This window comes from Diceros bicornis, chromosome 11 (genome assembly GCF_020826845.1).
Source record: "Diceros bicornis minor isolate mBicDic1 chromosome 11, mDicBic1.mat.cur, whole genome shotgun sequence".
NCBI classification, from domain to species: Eukaryota; Metazoa; Chordata; class Mammalia; order Perissodactyla; family Rhinocerotidae; genus Diceros; species Diceros bicornis.
The window spans coordinates 43,719,765-43,743,226 of record NC_080750.1 but is presented as its reverse complement, the minus strand read 5'-3'; the positions used below and the strand labels follow the sequence as shown (position 1 = coordinate 43,743,226).

General features: G+C 36.1%; 1 protein-coding gene across 1 annotated transcript in view; it reads right to left on the bottom strand.

Annotated features, from left to right (window-relative positions):
* Positions 1 to 1,751: 1,751 nt before the first annotated feature.
* GUCY1B1 (guanylate cyclase 1 soluble subunit beta 1) overlaps positions 1,752 to 23,462 on the bottom strand; it is a 45,478-nt gene continuing 23,767 nt past the window's right edge. Inside the window, exons 5-14 of the mRNA XM_058550245.1 lie at positions 17,673 to 17,870; positions 13,593 to 13,823; positions 12,201 to 12,317; positions 11,095 to 11,228; positions 8,384 to 8,581; positions 5,835 to 6,072; positions 4,663 to 4,803; positions 3,991 to 4,145; positions 3,523 to 3,649; positions 1,752 to 2,383 (exon numbers count right to left, since the gene is read on the bottom strand). Of these exons, the coding sequence (XP_058406228.1) occupies positions 2,360 to 2,383; positions 3,523 to 3,649; positions 3,991 to 4,145; positions 4,663 to 4,803; positions 5,835 to 6,072; positions 8,384 to 8,581; positions 11,095 to 11,228; positions 12,201 to 12,317; positions 13,593 to 13,823; positions 17,673 to 17,870 (1,563 nt within the window). The 3' untranslated portion in view covers positions 1,752 to 2,359. The remainder of the gene's footprint in view (positions 2,384 to 3,522; positions 3,650 to 3,990; positions 4,146 to 4,662; positions 4,804 to 5,834; positions 6,073 to 8,383; positions 8,582 to 11,094; positions 11,229 to 12,200; positions 12,318 to 13,592; positions 13,824 to 17,672; positions 17,871 to 23,462) is intronic.

Below are 23,462 nucleotides of genomic sequence, written 5' to 3'. Positions count from 1 at the left end.
GGATGAACCTTGAAAACATTATGCTACATGTAAGAAGCTAGATACAAAAGGCCACATATTGTATGATTCTATTTACGTGAAATGTTCACAATAGGCAAATCTTTTAGAGACAGAAAGTAGATTAGTGGTTGCCAGGGGCTGGGGAAAGTGGTATTTGGGAGTGACTGCTAATGGTTACAGGACGTCTTTGGGGGATAATGAAAATATTCTGGAATGAGATGGTTGCACAACCTTGGGAATATACTAAAACTACTGAATTGTATACTTTAAAAGAGTGAATTTTACAGTATGTAAATTATATCTCAACAAAAAAATAGAATCCAGCAGACCATAGAAAGCTCGAAAATGGATGAAAAGGGAATTGTCAGAAATGCACTAAATTTTTAAGAACTGTAGAATCTAGGTGGTAGTGTACGATTGTACCCCGTACAATTCCTTTAACTTTTCTTTATGTTTTAAAATTCTCACACGCACAAAAAAATGTTTGGGAAATAATTTCACAGAAATAATGAAAACAAACAAAAAAACTCCACAAAGTAGTCATTGGTGTCAATGCAACAAAGATTGATCAGTGTTCACGGAATTTAGAAATTAGGGAGATAACCTTATGCACACCAAACTCAACGCACAGAATGCAATACTGGGCACAGGATTAAACAGGAGAGAAATCAGAGACACTGAGCATCGGTTATCTGCCCAGATGCAGATCCTGGCTTCCATCTCATTAATTCATCTTTAAACTAAACCATCATAACACCCAACTGGTCTCCTTGCCTCCTCCTAGTCCCACCCCACCCTTGTCCTCTCATTTCTCATTCTCTAAGTATTCTTTCTGTATCTTGAATATGTTTTATCACTATGAATAGCACATATTCTAATTATTTGTATACATGTCTTTCACACCTAAAAGACTGTGAGCTGTTCACGAGCTGATGTCATGTCATACCGATCTGTGTATCTGCTGCCTCCAGGTCTAGTTTTGCTTTGCTCATTTTGTTGGTACTAAAGAAAAACAGCATTTGAGGATATGCCTATTTAAGAGGAGCCATTCAACTTGATAACAGCGGTGAATCAAAATTAATTTAAAGTTCACAAGAGATAAAATTATTATACAATGTATTTACAAAAATGGAATTAATAATATGACAAATAATAACATTAATATCATTCTTTTTAAAATAAAAACTGTCTAGAGACAAGTGGAAAAAATAATTTATTGCAGATTCTTTTACACATTAACATGGAACATTTATACATATATTGATGTGCTGATACGAAATACCAAATTTAAAGACAAACATTTTTACACAAAAGTAGTTGCACTATATTTTATAAAGATAGATTTTAATAAATTATCAGAGACATTTAAGAATAGGCCAATTATTCCAATAGGAATGCATTCCATGTCAAAATTAAACTAACTTTTCTGAACATGATGCCCTAGATATAGTCACATTCTTCTAAGCTAAGAAAAAGAAGCTCATTTCTGGGAATAAAAAGCCAGGAACGGCTCTAACAGGAGAATCCCAGCAGTGCTTCTAGTTTATTCTTGGATGTGGTTAGAGGCCCTAACATTTATCCCAGGCTAACGTAATAGCTCAGTGTGAAACAGTGCAGATTTCTATGACAGCTGCATGTGGTTAATGAGATTTACTATAAGGGATACAATACAAATGATAGCATTTCAGAGGAATTATAATTGCCACATGATTTGAATGAGCAATCAAATATTTTAATAAGAGAAATGTGTATTCTATATTTCTGAAGGGAAATTAGCATATTTCAAAATAGTCACTATTTTCTTAGCATGGTATATTAATTTTTATTTGGGAAGTCTGAAAATAAATCACATTTTTTCCTAAAACTTAGGATTCACTCCTTTAGAAAATGATTTCTATAATGATATACACCAACACGATATAAACTTTGTTGTATGTTATAGTCATTAAAATATACATATGGAGCACTAAACAGATTTGACAAACCATGGTGTATATGCACACGGCCAAGTACTGTTCAGTTTCATTTAATTAAATTCAACAAATATTTATTGGGTGCCTACTACTTGCAAATTACCATGTTAGGTAATGCTTGCAGTAGATTTTAAGACACACAAAGCTCACAACACCCACACTGAAAGCCAAACTTTAGATAATATACTAAACCTCGAAAATAATCAAAAGCAGAGCTAAAGTTGTATAATGAACAGTGAAAGATATACCTAGGAGAAAGACTTGGGATAACTGCAATGGACAAAGCAAAATCTGTATCCCTAGGGAATAACTGCTCCTAGGCTTGATGTGTATTGGGGGATTAAGTGCAACCTAGTCCACAGTCCTTTCATCCCACAGTCCATGATTCAGTTCTCATCCTGCTGTGTTTCCTGAAAAAAGTGGAAGAAACAGGGGATTAATTTTCAGTGATAATAGAGCTTGTCGTACCCTCCCCCAAATATTTTTTTTCTATAAAAATGTGATCTGCATTCATATCTACAGCTTTTCTAAGTCATTCCCAGCATAATTCTGGATGAACCAGGGGCACCTAACTAAAATGACCAACCCTTGAGGTATAGTTTAACTTATCAGAAGAATATCATTAAGCACGCCAACCTCATAAGTAAATTATTTAAAGTAAAAACATCTGAAAGAAGATAAAGATAAATATTTTAAAACCTGGCATTCCATTCCTTTTAGGACTTGTTATACTTTAAAAGCATTTTTAGGGAATGTATACATACAGGAAAAGAAATATAATCAAGTAGTCTCACCCTATCTAAAGAACCAATACATCAGCAGGAGAAGACAGCATCAAACTCGCTTCTGGCGCAACATGCTGTGAGTGGGCAAAGGCAGGGCATGACCAGGATTGAGCCACAGGATTCCAGTTTGGGGTGCCAGTATTCTGAGGCACAGTCTAGCACAGGGGTTCTGGCTGGAGTGCAACCACAGTACTAGGACGAACCTAACGCCTCCCAGAGAATCATTTAGATTCTAGGAAATTATAAATCACTCTTCTTTCTAGGAAAAACACACACAGGACTAGGATTTCCAAAGATCCCCAGACATTCCACAGGGAGATAGGCTGGCCCTTAGAAGGATCTGAGGCTTCATGGTTAAGAAACTTCCCATGAACTGCAGTCCTGACTTGGCCTTGATGGTGTTCTCAGAACAGCTCAGGGTGCTGAGAGGAAAGGCCAGGGGAGTGCCCTCACAGCCCACTCCCCTCAGTCGTGTTCGAGTCAGATTACGGAGGGAGAACAAAAACCAGGTCTTCTCCATCTAGAGCTTTTGGTTTTAATTTTACTAGAGGACAAAAGCTGGCAACCATAAAGCGTCCCCTAAGAAGCTGTTGTTGTTCTAACGGGCTCATTAATGTTTCATCATTTCCGCTGCTTTACTTAAGAGTTCATGTCTGTAAGCAAGAATTCTTTTCAAATGAAACATAGTTTCAGTGATTGTGACTTAGCTGCTCATATTTATATTCTGTCTTGAAAACAAAGAATTATGCTCTGATTAGTCATACCTCTGTTCCTGTATTTTTTCTGGATAGAAACCAAACTTGCATTGGTTCTTTTTTGCCCTTCATGGACACTGGGCCTCTGTGCTCCAAATGGAATTGTGGATCTGAATTTTCTGGTGTCATAAGACATCTAAAGGACAGGGGACAGGGAGGAGGGAGAGAAGTATGGAATATGGTTGTATGGAGAAATGACATGTACCACAGTTACCAATCGAGACAGCCAGGACACACACTAACGTTGCTTTTAACGGCAACTCAAGGTTTTAGGAACAATGATCATATCAGAAATTCCTAAGATGGTGTAGAATCATTTAAAGTGGAAATAATGACATAGTCTTCTGAAATAAAAACTAAATAGCCCTAAGAGAGAAGATAACTCCTCAAAGATAACAAAATCACTCAGAGTTAAACCACATGCAGAGACATTTTTCTTGCAAATCAGTAAACTAACACCAAGACATGTTCTCTTACCTGTATGTATATTCAGACACATTTATTTTTCCCTTTTCTCCAGTGGTTTCTGTTCTGCTTGTGAGGTTGACAGTATTTCCAAAAAGACAATATCGAGGCATCCTCTGTCCTATGACACCTGTTACTACTTCTCCCGTGTGTATTCCTATTGTTATCTGCAGAGATCAAAGCTTTGCTTCAATAACTTTTATCACTAACACACTAATTTTTGCTTACTTTATATTACAGAGTAATGTAGAGTAATCATACAAAAATCATAAGAATTTTCTAGAAGAACTCCAAGATATTACAGACAAAATCAAAACCCTCACAAAATCTGTCTTCCAAGAGAAACATTCCTTTTCTAAAGTCTGAAGATTTCAGAGATGTGAATCTGGCAACTTACATGAGACACAAGAAAGAGACTTTAAAAAATAAACCAGAAGGGACAGAAGGTTTTATCTTATCCTCATGACTTTCAGTATATGGGACAGACTAGGTAATTTCACATAGGTTGACAGATTTCCCATCTCTATGAAAGAATGTAATACAATGGGTTCAATAAAATAGTATAGTCTTTGTTGTCAAGATGTCCTTCTTTGTACATAATTAATGATTGTCTGATAAATAATATGAATCAACTGTCCACAAAAGTTTACTACCACTATTACAATATCTATTTTATTTACTAACCTGAACAGATTCGCCATCTACTTGAACCTGGCCAGCAATTTCCATCATGTCCAAGGCCAGGTGGCAAATGGATCGAGCATGGTGGATGCATGGCTCTGGTAAACCACTCACTGTCATATATTTATCACCAACAGTCTCCACCTAACACAGCACAAATATTTACACGTTCATTGGTTAGCAAAAACATGACAATTTCATCCACTACCCTTATATAAAAAATATTTTTCCAAGGCTATCAGTAACTTGAAACTTTCCTCCCCCTTCATTGTCTTAAAATTCTAATACATTTTAACTCTGACAAGATGAAACCTTGTCATTACTTGAAATTTACAAAGCACTTGAGGTCTTTGATCACAGGCAGGTACAGACACAGCATGATTTTTCGTCTTCTAAGTCCTGGTTTCTCACCTCAGATATCCTTATAATTTAGTAGAACAATTTATTACTTTATTTCCCCCTAAAACAGTGACGGTTTGATGGTACAACAGCCACCGCCTGAAGCTCAGTGATTTATCGTGGTCATTAACCTTTTACTTTTATGATGTGCTCCCCAAGTGTTACGTTGTACCTCAGAAAACGATTGTAAAATAAATAGTCTTTCTGGCACTTATATTACTGCAGATGCCTGGTGATGGTTTAGTTAACATTCTCTATGAAGCAATATTCCACCGACTTCATTTTTCCAATATTATATTTGTTTCTAACTGAAACAAAGGGCAGAAATGCCTTATAAATGTTTATCTTCAAGTTGATGTTATCTAAAAGCACATTGGAGTCCCAGCACTCCTTCTCATGCTCTGTGACTTCTTTACTGTGCAAAGCATTTACATATTTCAGTAAAAATGTCTCTTGCAGAGCACTAAAAAGAATGCTGTATTTATATTGCGTGATAAACAACCTGTGCAGATTTGTTAACGTCTAAGTGCAAATAAGCTGTTGAATATTTCATTTTTACTAGGGAATCATCTGCTCCATTCATTTTGGCTACAAGGAAGAGAAAGTTTTATAACAAGAAGTAATTATTTAAGAAAATGGTAAACAGTGACTACAGGCTGACTGTACCAAGGCTGCAGGACTATAGTCAGAGAACTGTGATTGCAGTGCTTCTGGAAGGTAGGGTCTGAAGATTCAGACTCTGAATGGCACTGCATTAAGATATGATCTGGACTTGCCTTATAAACAAATGGATTTTTCCGGGAATCAGTCAGTGTGTCAAATCTGGTGTAGAGGTCATTGAGGAGGTTTACAATCTTCATGGCCCCTTCTCCCGATGCATGCTTGCTACAGAAAGCGTTGAAGCCCACAATGCCACTGAAGAGGATGGTCACATTGTCATATCTTTTGGCAGGTACTGGACGCTTGTGTCTCAGCTCATTGGCAACAGACGGAGGAAGGACAGAATATAATAACCTGTTCAGCGGGATTAGGAAAAATCCATGGTAAGACATACGGGGAATGGCTTTAGTGCTTCTACAGTCCACTTCATAGAGCTGCCATTTACACCATATAGGCCTAGATTCTGATAGGACACCCATTATTAGGCATATTTATAAGTATAGAAAATAGAAATAATTTTCTTGATTTAATCACATAAAACATCCCCAAATCCAAACCAATTTAAACCAAATCAAAATAAGCCAAACAAATAGACAAAAGACTGGCAAGAGGAAGTCCAAGTTTTCACGCGTAGTCCTGTACTCTGACCCTGCTATTGCGATGTTCACAGTATGAAAGCTGTCAATACCAGCGCTTAAAACACTGTATGAACAGCACAAAACCGGGAGCATGTTTATTTCTCAGGAATAAGACATTTATTTCAATTTTTGTAAATAATATTAAAAGAAGCAGATTTCTTTCCAGTCCCATTCATGTCTCACTCCTTTGTGGAAGAAATTGATAAAACAGGTGGAAATTGGTCTAGACAAGAAAAGATTTTATTTCTATAGACAATCCTGAGATCACTACAATGGCATCTGGGATTATGTTGAGGGGGAAAGTGTGGTAAGCACAACAGGAGGACGATGAGAGCTGAGGGAGAGAAGCAGAAACCAGGGAGACCCACAGGGTCTTGATATGATGACTCAGAGGAACAAATGACACTTCCTTGCCTTTTTCTTCCCTAAGGCCAGAGGGCATACTGTGCTAAGTTTAATGTGCAAAATGGAACTGAACTCGCCTTATTTTTCCCAGCTTTAGTGAAATTTCTCCAGCCTTCCATTTTTAACTCTTAAACAGAAAACATTTTATTAAATATTTTAAAGCTGTATTTTAATATTAAATGTGAATAGTAGAACGACTTAGCTTCAAGAAAATTAACAGTAAATGTTTATAATTAAATCACCTTGAAAACCAAATATCTACAAAAAATAAAACCTACTTGGTTTTCTAATATAACAGCCAGAGCCGGATACTGAGTAACTCAAACTTACAAATCCATATGACTTTGAACCTTAGTCCTAAGTACTATCTTACAAGCTCCATAAAATGTGTTATTTTTCATGAATAAATGTACCACGTAACAATAAAATGTATATTTTGAGTTGTTTTTCAAACAGTGGGAGGAATTTGAGCTGCCTGCCTCATATGCTTTCTGAAATTTGCAAAATACTTGGATAGATTAAGGGGTTCAATTTGGGCCATTAGGAAAGGAAAGTGATCTCAAAGAAAGTAAACTTTCAGCTTCATTATACAAAGGGCAAGACGATTGAATTAAGAAGCTATGGATAAAGACAGACCTTTCAATGGCATTCTTGATTTCATCCATGCTATTAATAAAGTTAACAGCTGTGTTTAGGTGTGGGCACAGTATCCATTCATGGGCAACTACACACGTACCAAGGCCAGAAAAGTATAGAAAGTGATGCTGTTACTGACATTCTGGGTGTTCAAGTAGAGTGAAATAGTTCTTACAGGAACCAAGACAGATCAGTTCAATTCTCCAACAAGAGAGCTTCCTATTACATAAACGTTAAAAATGAAATTTTTAACACAGGACGCTGGGTAAAATCTCTTATAAACATCAGTGATTTAGTGCTTTTAATTAATACATGCAAGCAGGGCCAAGTAGTATGCATGATGAGTATTTGTTTAAATGAATTACTTGAAAATGAAGTATTATCTTAAATGTTACTTGCCCAATATTTCATAATTTAATCTACCATTCATAGAAAAATAATATTTTGATATTTTTGTTAACGTATGTCATTACAGATGCAATTGTTGTCACTAAAGATGACGTTACGATCTGTCAGTTTCAATCTGCCAAGCCCTAAAATAATTCAGAGTCCAAGAAAAGAAATCTTTTAAACTATAATGGTCAATTCCAAGTTCAGTGTTCAGTGTAACTCTCAGCACTTGGCCAGCCTCTGGCACACAGAGGATGCTCAGTACGTACTCCTTGTACGAAGGAATGAATGAATGGATAGTTGGACTTTAAATACGCATTTGAATTAGTCTAATGGTTTTCAGAGAGATGTTGTAGCATATATTCTTTCAACTTGGTTTGTAAAATTAGAAGATGCATTCCCACTACCATTAAGACTGATTTATTTCTGTAGACATAATTTCTTTTTTAAGTAATGTGGAAGAGTTTATTCACTACTCTAGAACTACAGTGGGTTCCATGTCTTTTAGTCTGATTATTAATCCTAACTATAGCAGAGTCATAATATACTATGCATAACAGCTGTGCCCTTCTTTAACCACAGAGTTACATTCTTACGTGTCTGTCTTTTTCTTTTCATCTTCCAGGGCTCTTAATGTCAGCTGCAGCCTGTCTGTGAGGATTTCCAGTTCTTGGGTCAGTTTGTATTCCTCTCTGAATTGTTCTCCCAAAAGAACGAGATCTCGCGTAGCATCGTGCAGAGGAATGTCGCTCAGATACAGACCTCTTCTTGTCAAGTCATCCAGATTCATCACACTGTTACACAGAGAAATGAGGCAACATCAGTCCCAGCTTGTCCACATGACAATACAGACCCTGATTACTGTCAAGGAGTATAATCCTGCCATCTGATACCATTCAAAAGGTCAGGCTGAAGGAAAAAAATTGGAGAATCTCATGAATAAAGTGACTTCATTCTTTTAGACATTTAAAAATCTATCAAAGAGCAGTGGACTTGAAATGCGTTTTTGCCAAATTGCATTTCTTGATGTCATCAGCCTAAACTGAAAGATAATGTAAAAAACTTCCCTATAAAACCTGCTCAGGTATTTAACACAAAGTTTTTATTATTATTGTTATCGCATTTTTTCCTCATTATAAAGAGATGAACAAGAATTTATCTTTATTTTCCTTGACAGGGCTAATAGTGCTTCTTTTGATAAACTAGTTCATTTTTGCCTTGTGGATTCGATGACTCTTGTAACTAGTTTTTCTCTTTCAGACACGATGATTAAAAGTTTACAACCAAGATTTATGACTCATCTTCAACGTGGATTTTATGTATTTATGACTTTCTAACATGTATTTTATATGCTACTCTTACTTCTGGCTCGAATTTCTTCTACTACTCTTATTTTCTTTGACTAATTTTTCTCATTTATTTGAAACATTATTTGCTCTTGCTGAATTTTATGCATCTTTGTAACTTGTCATTTTTAGAATAACATAATAATGTTTATTGATTCAGTGAAGACCTGGTAAGTGAAAAGTTGACCACTTTTTAAAAATGATTCTTTGGTGAAGATGTCCTGAGGTTATAGTAGTGGTTTGATTGCTTTAAATGCAAAGTGATTACTCCTGGTCATTCACAATAGTTAACTCCTCTAAAATGACATAATTGAGTTGTGACTTTACTGAAGAATTTTGGATTAATAAAATGTCTCCCTGCAAGATAGTCTCAGTAGAAATGTCCATAAATCAAAGCAAAAATTATCATGCCAATATAGAAAAATAAAATGATCAAAGAATTTACTAATTAAGCACACATCTCTGGAAAGAAGCCAGATCATCTACCAAATGTTATATAAGACCTGCCCATGAGCAGAGAAAAGAAATGATTATAAGCTTAAAATGAAAATGAATGGCTTAAAATGCTCATATTGAGTCAGAAAATTTAATCAAATTATAAGTTTCATTGTTCTTAAAAATGTATTTATTATTACTTTAATGAGCTATTAACTTTTTTTCTAAATTTCCACTAATCATCTTGGAATTATTCATTTCATAAGTAAAAATGCTTTTATTTGATCTTTTATTTAATGTGTGTACAAATCTTTCTACACACATGAGCAGGACTCATATGACAATCTGTGAATGTGTCACTATGTAACCAATTTCCGCACATGGTAATTAGCAAATAGACTCCAAATTTTCTGCTTCTATTACCAAAGAAACCTTTCTCTCCATGAATAGAAATTGTTGCTAATGAGAAGCTCTTATTCTACTGAAGGTCAGCTTGGAAAGAGGCAGAAGAAAAAAACACTTACTGACAGCAGATGAACATAGAGTTAGATCAATGTAGGTTATTAATAACAGAATATAAAGAGTTCATATTCCCTAATTGTGTCTCTTTTATTTTCATGATATAGATTCTTAAGGAAAAAATAATTAGTCACATATAGTCTTTAATACTATATTAATAATATTAAAAGAGGTTGTTACAAAGTTCATTAGATTTTTCAGAAATTGTAAAACAGTATCTTTAAACGAAAAGCGATCATGTGGATTTTAAATTAAATTTTTAATCAATAGCCCACCAAAATATGCTGTCTTGAGTGTGTTAAATAATGTGCTACATTTTGGTTATACAAAATTATAAACACACAAAATATCACTTAACAATTTCCACAACTATCTCTTTCTACTGTTCTAAAGAAAACTGAGACATACTTTTCTTATTCTGAATTCTCATGCATCTTTTAGTAAAATACTTTGTCAAATTGGGGAAATACTAACCTGCAGTTCTACTTCCCTCTGATGTTTATTACAAATAACATAATTTACATAAATTTCAATTTAATAATATATTTTGAATAGTGTATCTCAATTAAAGTAGCTAAATATTTTAATATAAAATAGTTCAAACCCAGAAGTAACTAGAAAAGTAATTTCTTGGTGCCAAATATACTCGCGTATTTATGCCTTATATTAGATGTTTTACAGAATTGCTTTTCTACTGGTACCTCCTTGGAAGGTACAGAGCTATAGAGTTAGCTAACTGCAGATTAGGTATCCCATGATCTAATGTCATAAACATTCAGCAAATTGATTAAGACATGGCAACTAAAATAGAATACATGATTTCTTCTGAGTTTATTACAAATATTAAATGAAATTATCCTTATTATAGAGAGGTGTATAACAAGAGTTGTAAAATCTAATTACACTGTAGACTATGTAGACATGATTGAATAAAGTGTTGAACTGAATTCCTTTGTTAGATAAAGATAGGTACTTATATCCATTATAATTAATCTAAAAATTATTACCTTGGTGAACACAGAAAAAGTATGCTATCTGCTTCAGGTAAGTAGATCATCTGACCCTTGAGACGCAAGCAGCTGATCTCAGTCCCAGTCAGCTCATCCTCACATTCTAATTTCTCTACATCCAACAATCCTTCCTTGAAAAGGCAAGACATAACCATTAACTAGTACCTTTCTCCCTACCTAATAATTCAGCAAAAAGAAGGACACACATACCTCATTTCCCACCAAACCATAAGAGAGAATAAGTGCACCAATAAGAACAGGAGAAGGCCTTTCATCAGAGTTCTGCCAGGTAATAAGCATAGCGGCTACCTTACAAACACTGCATAAAAGTAAATTGATTATCTCCTTTGAACCCAGAAAGACAATAGCTGTGCTACTGTTCACATATTTATTTAAAGCTTCTGTGAATCTTATTTCTGATTTTTCAGTACAGTTACAACATGTAATACTACGCTCTATCAATGAATAAACCAAGCCTCTCCATTCCCCACCCCTGCATTCAGAAAGCAGCTGGAAATAGTTCCAAACACATAAAGTATATGTAGGTAAGACCTTTGGGAGGGCTGTAGGAAGGATGAAATGTGTACTCTAGGACACTTTTGCTCCATCAATCCCCAAAACAGAAACTATGAGATCTGGGAACTACCTAAATTATCAACTGAATGAATATTTTATCACTTTTATTTTCCCACCAAAATGGCACCAAGAGTAATAGACGATTTAAGGAAGAATAAATCAGTGGCTTTGGGTGAAGTTAAAAAAAATCTTTATTATTTCTTCTGATTTCTAAAATAGGACATTATAGCTATATAGCGAATAAAGGGTATTGGTTTTATTATGTGAAACTGGGCTGTCCCAGCAAGACACTCTCAAAACTTATTTTTGTTATTCTAATCAGCTGATAAGAGTTTCACCGCCCCGCGGGCAAACCAAAAATCAATAACATTGCCTTTGAAATAGGACTCCCTTTGAGGTTTGGTTTGGATCTCTCTATGCCTTCTCCATCTCACAGAATGTTATAGGAGCTAATTTTCCCTCTGGAACACTTCTAATTTGTAACATACCTTACTTACTCACATTTAGTGAAATCATATCTTGATTACCTTGCTTCTCAATACGAAAACCGTATTGATGTGTGAAAGGATCCCATGGAAACTAATGTCAATATGAGGACGAACCAGAGAGAAGACAGACAAAAGGCTGCAATTCCCAGGCTGGAGCTAAAGTGTAGATAAAAAGAAAAGAGTACTTAATTACTCAAAATATTTTTTACGATTTGATATTAATTATTAGATTAAACTAGCTCAATAACACTTAAAAATAGAAAATCATAATTATTTTGTAGTAAACTTACCTCAACTATGGACTTATATCTTCACCTATGCAACTCAGTGATTAAGCGGACACCAAATAGTTGCATGAACATAAAACCTATTAAAGATTCAGATGACTGATATTCAAACATAAGCTAACATGAATAAGAGAAGCATTTTCAAAGAAGAAGGAACGGAATTTATCTTTTAAAATGTAGCATGAGGTGTTAAATGCCTATGGCTTAAAATGCAATTTAAATATCAAAACCACCAGCAAACACTGATAGTTTATCAAGAGACAGTTAATAATAATCATAGGTAACAGTTAATGATGGCTTACAGTGGACCAGGCACTGGACTAAACGTTCTTCATGTGCTCTCTATCCTTGCATTATAATAAAGGAAAAATGGGCAGAGAGATGAGAAATAACAAGTTTAAGGTCACACAATGAGGGAGAGGCAGAGCTGGCATAGGAGCCCAGGCCATAAACCATTTTGCTTCCGGATTTATAGTTTAAGCCTGATCCCATTTGGGCTAATCCTGAATTATCAAGTCTCTGTAATAACAAGCAAAAACTATCTCAAGACACATGTCATGTACAACTCCAAAAGTTAGTAGATGAGCAAAAAGAATAAGTGGAAAGGACAGATTTTACAAATGGGTCCTAAGAATACAAGTCAAATGTAGGCTCTCATCCTTACCCCAACTGCTGTCCTTTGATGCTTTCTCTACTAAACCCTATGATAATCTCTATTGTTTTCCTCTTTAGTGTTTTTTAAATTCCCTTCTTTTCCCTGAAAATGTCAATGGTTGATTTTGAAAGCTATTTTCATACAGTAGATATCTAAGGAATATTTACTCAATGCATGAATAAATAAGTGAAAGCTGACTGTTACTAGAAAGTTACCAATTTTCTCATTAAAACAAATATACCATTCCCACATAATTTTCCCACTGTTCCTATAAGTGATTAAAACAACAAAAAAAAATAAACAGCCATCCCAGGGAAAGTCCCAGTGTGCTCAAATACACTTAGCTCACATTTAAACAATGTATGTGATATGTGATGTGCTGCACGTTGCCGGATATGCAAAGGGTTAAATCAACGAATGGCCACATGTAACAATAGCGTCTTTATGGCCTTTTGTCTTGGGCCTCAAGGAAGTCTGATGTCATTTTACCTGGGGGAGCACTCTGTATATGGCATTGCCACACTGTGTGACCACTAGGTCCCGGTCAAATATTATGTGAAAAGGAAAAGCTTTGCAGAAGGTATACGGGCTGATGCGTGATTCCTGGGTACCATTTTCTTCAAATCTGTCAAGATCTTCATAAAAATCCTCTTCTTTTGACTCTTTTTCTTCAATTAAAAATTGAGTATGATCACATTCTTCATTTCTTTGCTGAATAACCTGAATGTCAAAGGGGGAAATGCTATTAATTGTCTGCATTTCAATTTAGTTAAAATACCTAAATACCTAAGAAACTGGTTATGAGAATTGCATTTAGAGAGTTAATTATAAAAACTTAACATATGTAAATACCACACATGTCTAAAATCGAAAACTACTTCTAGACATTGATTTATGAAACTTGAAGACTCAAGAATTATTCACAGAAAAATTACAAATCTGGTATCAGTCCACCAATAGCCCATGCAGTCTCTCTGGTAGAACTGGGAGAAAAGCAGCCCATTGTCCTGGTGGGCTCAGCTCCCTCTGCCAGGCACACTTGTACAGTGAACGACCTACAAATCACACAGAGTAGCACTATTTAATACGTAATACGATAAAAATAATATTTAAAAACAGTGGGAAACAAAATGATAGAGATACATATTTAAAAATACAAGCAGTGTCAGTTTTTATCCATTAACTGGCAAGTATATAAAATTACAATTCCAAGTTGGGCAGGGTGCAGAAAAAGAGTCATCTCAAATACCACTAGTGGGAGAGTATTTTGATAAATCTTTCTGAAGGATAGATTGACAATATGTATAAAAATCCATAAAAACTTGTATATTCTTTGATTTAATTCCAAATCTAGGAATTCACTCTAAGGAAGTAATCATAATTGTGAGCAAAGCTCTATAATTTACAGAAATAACTACATTTCTAAAATATTATTCACAGGCAAATACATTATTAAGGTATAGAAAATATTTTTTCTTTTTTTGGGTTTGGTTTTTTTTTTGCTGAGGAAGATTCACCCTGAACTAACATCTGTTGTCAATATTCCTCTTTTTTTTAATTTAATTTTTTTTAATTTTTATTTTTGTGAGGAAGGTCAGCCCTGAGCTAACATCTTACAATCCTCCTCTTTTTTCTGAGGAAGACTGGCCCTGGGCTAACATCCGTGCCCATCTTCCTCCACTTTATATGGATGCCGCCACAATATGTCCTGACAAGCGGTGCGTCGGTGCACGCCCAGGATCCGAACCGGCGAACCCCGGGCTGCCACAGCAGAGCACACGCACTTAACTGCTTGTGCCACCGGGCTGGCCCCTCTCTCTTTTTTTTTATATCAGCAGCCACAGCATGGCAACTGACAGATGAGTGGTGTGGTTCTGCGTCTGGGAACCGAACCTAGGCTGCTGAAGCAGAGCACGCAGAACTTGAACCACTAGGCCATCAGGGCTGGCCCAAGATTTTTTCTTTTGAGGTTAAGAAACAGCAAGCAACATATCCTCTTATAAGGGGAGAAACTCTTATCTCAAAAGAAATAGTTGGGGCAATATTTCTTTCGTTACAGCTAAATGAAGGCAAAGTATTACTTGTTCAGGAGTTCACTGCAACATATTCTGAGACTTAAGAACAAACCACAATTAACATAGACGCTATTGTATACACTCTTTCTGATATACTTTCATGGTGAAATTAGGATATCACTACAATAACTGTCACACTAATCTACTACACTGGTTCAATATTAAGATTCTTATTTATGATTGGAAAATTTTGCCCCATTAAGGTTGATTTCCCTAAAGTTTCATAAATAAAACAAAACAGAGTCAATCCTAAAATTCAGGCCTAATTTTGACGTTCCGCTCTGCTTCCGTGTTAGCTAGAGGTATTGAATTACAGGCACCCTAAATTTACTAATTAATTCCTCAATTCTACTCTTTTGCTTTGATCAAACTGGCAAAACAAACCACTTTTTTTTTTTAACCTCTCCTTGGTATGTCACTTCATGATATGGTATAATATCTTATGTGGTTAAATTGTCTGGTAGCTCTGGACCTGTTAACCTTATGGATTTGACATAATACTACTTCAGGAAATTGGAACAGTGCCTTTGAAAAAATTAAATATACAAAATATAATTACAAAATGCAAATATTTCAGAAGTCTATATTGGAGCACTTGAATAAATGAGGGCCACAACACAACCCAAATATTGTATAAAATGAACCACATAATTAAGATTCGAATTTTATATAGAGTGTGCTAATGCCATCAACCTCCCATTCCAAAAGACTCTAATACACATAGCAACAGCAGTTTCTAAGTGTGCACTAATTTGTGTTTCTTTCGTGAAGTTTCTATGTACCTCTTTCTTGCTCAGCATGGCTAAATAAAAAACAAAACCAAGAGCAGACACAGTATGCATACATCCCTTGATACAGCCTCACTCAGTATAGACGTAGTGTTAGTTTGGTGTCAGGATTAAAGATTGGAAATGAAAGGCATATAAGATTTTGACTGAATTTCAGTGAGATTCCTAATCACGGATGAATTTCAATCCTTTACCCAAGGCTTTAATTTTTAAATGATTCTGAATTTGATAATGTCATGTTACACATAGTCCCACTTTGTAGTTATAAAAAAACTAAGGATGCACCTGGGAATGACCAACAAGTGCCACGTAAGAATTGACAATTCCTGAAAGTAAGAAAACCATGAAATCTAATGTGACATTACTAACTTAAATATATAGGATACTTTTCTAATATGATCAATTTAAATGTTACAATTTTTACTTGTATAATAATGTACTTAAAGTGGGGGCTTCCTATATGTGTTAGAACATAACTATGATGTCTAAGAAAGCACTGCCTATTAGATTTTCCATAAAGAAGAAAAGATGCAATAGGGTATCCTTCTCCCCACTTTTCTCAAACTTAGGGCCACAGAAAAACAGCTCTTGGGCTTGAATATGCTGAGCACACAAAAAGCAGCTGACTGCGAGAGACTCTCTGGGTCAGAAATATAGAAAAATGATGTTCTTTTTATTGCATAGTTGCTGGATCAATAGTTTGAAATTAACACTCAAAACTAACAGTGTGTATTATCAATAGCAACATATTTTTAAAGTATGAGACCTGGATTCTTTCACCAAGTAATCTATTTAAAAAAAAAAAAGCAAAACTTTTAGTTCACAAAACGAGAAATTCTGACTATATTTCAGGGACAGACGAAAAAAAAATCCACAAAGAAACAATGAACAGTAAAATATCTAATTCTATATTATTTTGGAATTTGACGGTCCATGTTGTTAAGGGGGTTTTGTATTCTGGAGGCCACAGCTTAGCCAGTCATATATCCTCCTGCTTCCCAGCTAGTGTGTGCTCACGGGGAATGCAAACTAAATTTCATGTTGCCTTAAGCAATGTATAATTAGACAGAAAAATCTGCCTCCACAAGGAAAGAAATATCCTGTACAATGCATTCCAAGGCCAAATATAGAAGATTGCTGATGTTGCCACTGCATGGCTTATATATACTTCTGGAGAGGTCCACTAGCAGCAACAATTAAAGGTAAATTCACGGAATATCTTTTTTAACGTTCTACATGTCATCTTTATGTTCAGAAGAACCTCCATTACTGATTTCGTTATTGTTATTGTTATTAGTGCCGTTGAGTTGATTCTGACTCCTGGCGACTCTGTGTACAGCAGAGCAGAACCCTGCCTCGTGTTTTTGTGCCATCCTCTCGCCTTCCACCACTACATCAGACAATGCTCCACTGCTATTTGCAGGGTTTTTGTGGCCAATTTTTTCAGAAATGGGTGGCCAGGTCCTTCCTCCTTCTCTGTCTTAGTCTGGAAGCTCCACTAAAACCTGTCCACCATAAGTGACCCTGTTGGTATTTGAAATATCAGTGGCATAGCTTTCAGCATCACAGCAACCCACAGCTGCCACAGTATGACAACCGACGGATGGGTGGTGTGTTTCCCTGACCAGGAAATGAACCCGGGCCACAGCAGTGAGTGTACCAAATCTTAACCACTAGACCACCAAGGCTGGCTTACTGATTGTTACCTTCATGTCTATTTCAGTGCCATGTATTTGTTGAGCTACTGTTTTGATGATTCCGATGACAATATCCTGAAGTCCTTCTCTCTCTGAGTAGTAGTGCAGAATGAGTCCTTTGCCCTTTTCTGCATCTGTGCACCTAAAAGAAGGTGCACGCATACCTGGGTAGATAGTAGCAAGGTGGTCATGCAAAGCATCAAGGTTCTGCAATAAAGAGGAAACAGTGATGAATAAATAATGCTTCCACCATGGTAGTCGACTCTGAGAACACAAGATAAAGAAACAAGGCTCAAATCTGAGCTGAGTGGGCAGATGGGCAGAGTTAACATTCACATAGCACATCCTTCTCTTGCTGCACTGAGACATCTGTAAGGCAAGAACCATAGAGAGCTTGAAACTAAAATAGTGTAATTAAGGAAAACAACTGTAGCTATTAATAGTTAATTCATTTTAAGGAAGGATAAATAAAGAAGTGAGATGTAAAAAGAATGCCTGAAGCAGAAAAAACAAACACTTATGGGCTAAAGCAAAGATAAGCATATTTATAGGAGTTTGGGGCAGTTGTAGATGAGCATTGTGATAAACAATATCAAATGTCCACAGTGAGCACATATTACCTTTTGTTTACACTAAATGCCTAAAACCTAATTAATTCAAAAAACTACATCAGAGTTATAAATATATGAAAATATAAGCACATTATTTTGTGAGATAATGTTTTGGAAATTAAAAACCTTTTAGAAATTAAAGCAGTATAATTTCTTCACATTCATTAGTAGTCTCCAATCAAGGTACAGCTTCATGACTAATCTGTGAAGTAATTACTTTTCGAAATTGAAGTCTTGAAAAACTAATAAATTTGCCAATAAATATTTTCTGTAATTTAGAACATGCCAAATTCCCCACCACCCTGCATTACTCACGAATATGAAAAAAAAAAAAAAGCAGATTTTGTATAAAGATGACCAGAAGAAATGGTGCAAACCATACTTGTTACTTGGTACAGCATGGTTTTTCAACACTTAGTTCATAATGTGTTTGTGTATGTGTGTGTGTGTTGCACATATATATTAGGATGCACGCACAGCACAGCATGGTATAGGAATTTAGAGCAAGGTGGCTTTAGAATCAAGTAGACTTGGATGTAAATCATGACACTGTCATTTCACAGTAGTGTAGCCAATTTACCCAACTTTTCTAAGACTTGATTTCTTCTGACAAAATGGAGATAACTAAAATGACGTACATAAAGCACTAAGAACATCCCAGGCAAAATAATGATGTCTCAGAGATTTCCACGCTCTCATCCCTTTGAATACGTTACCTCACAAGGCAAGAAAGATTTTGCAGATGGGATTAAGGTTATGGATCTTGAGTTGGGAAGATTATCCTGGATTACCTGGGTGAACCTAGCTTAATCACAAGAGTGATTGAGTCCCCAAAAGCCAAGAGAGAGAAAGTCCCGGTTATAGAGAGAGAAAAATGCAATGACAGAAGGTCAAAGAGATGGTAGCATGAAAAGAAAACGACACCTTGTTGCAGATTCTGAGATGCAGGAGACTGTGCAAGGACTGGAGAGAGGACTCTAGGACCTTAGGGCAGCCCCCAGCTGACGACCAGCGAGGATACAGGGTCCTCAGCCCTATAACCACATGACACTGAATTCTGTCAACACGTGAATGAGCAAGGAAATGACTACCGCCTAGAGCCTCTGTAAAGGAACACAGCCCTGCTGGCAACTCGACTGCAGTCCCATGAGACCTCTTATGGACTTCCAACCTACAAAATTGTGGGATAATAAATTTGTGTTGTGTTAAGCACTTACGTTTGTAGTAATTTGTTATGGTAGCAATAAAAAGCTAACACATCAAGCAAATAGCAATCTATCATAACTGGTGATTATTGCTCAAGAGAATAGGAAAAACAAAAGTCTCAAAATGCCATGGGCCTAAAAAATGCATTTAAAAAGAAAGTGCTGGAGATTGGCCAAAATTCAACTATGATTCTTCTTCCAAATGTCTCAAAGAGGCCAATTCAGGGAAACAGAAGTATCTAGTAACGTATCTGGAAAAGACTGGAGTAAGTATGAGCTAACTCCATGGGTGCCAAAATTCGAGAAATTCTCCACCAGGGCACCTAGGGCACTGTGGTTTAGTTTTCTGTCCCCTCCACTCAATCACTCATTCATTCTGCAAAGTTATTGCATGTGTATTACATATCATATGTGCAGGCTGAGGGCCGGGCAGAGGGTTGGACACAAATCTGCATGACATGGACCCTGACTTGAAGCAGTTCGTGGTTTACATCACAAACAAACATGTAGAGTGGCTTTTGATGACTAATAAGGGAGCCAACGATTCAGACTGAAGAATGGGGTCCAAAGGTTTCAAAGTGAAGGTGAGAGCTGAGCCAGGCCATGAAGCTGACATTCTCATTTGGATAAATGTTTCAATAGTCTCCTTAACTGGGTGAATCTGGTGTCGTTTCGAAATACTTTCATACTTAGTGCTTTTGCTTTCTTCCCCAAAATTACACCTGTCATACTCAAGTCGCACCAGTTCTTAACAAAAACATCAATTTTTCCTGATTGCCTCTAGAGGCTGCTATTGCTGTGTAAAAGGAATGCAATATGGCAGATAGTAAGTATTGGATGGTGTGTATAAACTACAAGTCCCTGAAGGCCTACAACTATTTTACTTGGTTGAGTAGTATGAAGGTTCTTCTATGACAAATTCCTCACGTGGGAATTCTTTCCCGAGAAGGGAAGACGTAAGGACACTCTTCAGGACCCTCCCAGATCCCTTACACTTCTGCTGATGTTGCAAAAAATGTTGTAAGAGAAAATCTGGTGAGAAAAAAAATCACTGCAAGAGTTTTATATTTATCTCCATTTCCCACAAAGTCAAAGTTGAGCTTGTTGCTGCATTTAGGAAATTCTCTAACGTAGTCAAGCCTGGGTTGTGGCTCATTTTAAAGAAAACAAAATGAGTCAAACAATAACTTAAAATATGTATTTTAATAATTTTTTCAATTTTTCCTCTACAAAATGCTTAAATATCTCAATATACCTATATCGCTTTCATACTCATTATTTTCTTCTTGTGTTATGTCATTAGCACATTTCTACATGCAGCTAAAAGGTGGCATGAGGCAGTAGCAATTGGTACCATTTACGTCAGCTGCACCATTGATGCTAACAAAGGCCAGAGACCGGCGAGGATGGCCCAAGACCAGCATTCCATGAATCACACAAAGATAGGCACTAGACCCTAAATGCAGAGGCATTTTCATTTAAATGAAAGTATTGATAATACTATGGTATTAATATTGATAAAATTTTGCTTAAATTTTTCACTTCAAAGCAAGTAGGAAACCAAAACACGGGAAGTCAGAATGTTCAGGTTTTAAGTCTTTGTGGTAACCAACTCTCCAGAAATTTATTGATTTACTGAATTTAATATTAATTAAATGGACAAGTAAAGTGCTTTCTTGAAGCGCAAAAGATTTAACATCACTTAATGTAATATTGATTTTCTTTAGATAGTATCTAACATAAAAAATACTCTTGGGATTTCTTTAGTTACAGCTTTCCTTACTGTGGTTTTATTCTCTCAAAATTAAAGTGATTACCACAGCCTGTCCATTATGAGAAATGGAGCTCATGATTACAAATTAAATTTTCATTTGAGTACATTTATATTACAAAAAATGTGCCTTCTTCATAGTCAGACTATAATTGTTTGCAGCAACCTCGAAGGCCATAAAAAGGATTCTCAAAACAGTCAAGAGAAAACCTGGTCCACGTTTTATAATACTATCTATACAAAGCTAATTACTCACCCACATGGCTGTACCAATATATTCTGGACAACAAGTTTCATATTAAAACTGGTATTCTGTTTTACTTCTAAATATACCCACGGAAGCAGGTACATAAAGAAAAGAGCTGAATGGCCAATTATAAAGAAGTATATACACAGAAGAGACAGAAAAAAATGGAAATACATATATTTCAGCACAAGTAGACGCCCAGGGGGAAAAAAAAAAGCAAACTTCTAATATGCTTCCACTGCATTCTTTTTAGCTTTGTGAAATTAGAAAACAGGGACGGGATAGAGAGCAGGTCCATTCATCTATTTTGCCTCAAGATGCCAAAAAGTTAATCTGAGGCTTTTACTGCATTTCTTAATGTTCTGATATCATTTTACTGCATTTTCTACAACCAAAACCAATGTACTTTTTCTCAGGAATTCTGCTATCTGTAAATTTGGTTCATCTTGTCACTTAGCATTTATCACTTACAGAAGAAAAACTAGTGCTGGCATCCTGGGACACTGCACTGGAGTTCTAGATTTAGTACACTCCACAGATTTAGGAAACAAAAGAGAATTTATTATTCACTTGAGAAATACTTTGAAGTTTCACATTTGTAAAGATCATGGAATGTTTCAAAATAAATGCAAATTTTCCCTTTGTAATATGCATGGCAAAAATAAGGTCATACATAATTACAGAGGCAGAGTTTCCAGGAATTAACTACCTCATTTCCCTGATTCCAGGGCATCTAATTAAAAATTCCCAATGATCCACATAAATGAGTGGAGTAAGACCTTGCCTTCAAAGTTTTGAGAGAGATTTTTCAGTCTCCAGGAATCATTATCATAGCGGATGGAGAGAAGGGAGTTGTCCGTGTCATTTGAGAAAATTACTGAAGTTTAGATCTGGAAAAAATCTTAAAAATCACTCTTTGCAAACCTCTCTTTTTATAAGGAAAGAGGATGAGGCCCAGCATTTCCTTTCTTTATATTCCTCACACTTTTGAAAAACAAGACCAATACCAACATTTATTTATGAGATCATGTAACTGAAAAACATTTTAAGTTTTATAAGAAAGGAGTCATTTTAGAATTTGAACATGAAATATTTAAACAAGCAAGACCTAAATAAAGTGGAAAACCCAACCCCATACACTGGGAAGCACCAAGGTCAGGGTGTGAGGAGCATGAAATCAGAGCAAGTAAGAAGTTAACACTTTAACGCTTTTCTTCCTGACTTTTCTTCTTGGAATTGCTCCTTGAGAAACAGCCTTCCAACTGAAAAGATACAGAGAATCTTTTTTAAAAGGAATAATGTAAGGCCCTATTTAAAAAGAAATTATACCAGACTCACTAAAATGATTTAAATGAAAATATTTTTTTGAGGAAGATTGCCTCTGAGCTAACATTTGCTGCCAATCTTCCTTTTTTTTTTTTACTTTTTTCTCCCCAAAGCCCCAGTACACAGTTGTATGCCTTAGTTGTAGGTCCTTCTAGTTCCTGTACGTGGGACGCCACTGCAGCGTGGCTTGATGCGCGGTGAGTAGTTCTGCACCTAGGATCCGAACCAGCAGACCCGAGGCTGCTGAAGTGGAACACGCAAACTTAATTGCTATGCCACCAGGCCAGCCCCTAAATGATAATATTTTTAAAACTACATATAGTTATCATTACTATCCTCTCAGGAGAAATATTTTAATTAAAGAAAAAAATGGTACAATGTCACAGAATTACCCGTGTAAAATGTTTCACTCATTCTACTGCTTTAAAACTCATGTTAGGGGCCGCCCCGGGGCGTAGCGGTTAAGTGCACGAGGTCCAATACTGGTGGCCGGGTTCGGATCCCAGGCGCGCACCGATGCACCGCTTGTCAGGCCATGCTGTGGTGGCGTCTCATATAAAGTGGAGGAAGATGGGCACAGATGTTAGCCTAGGGCCAGTCTTCCTCAGTAAAAAAAAGAGGGCTGATCTTCCTCACAAA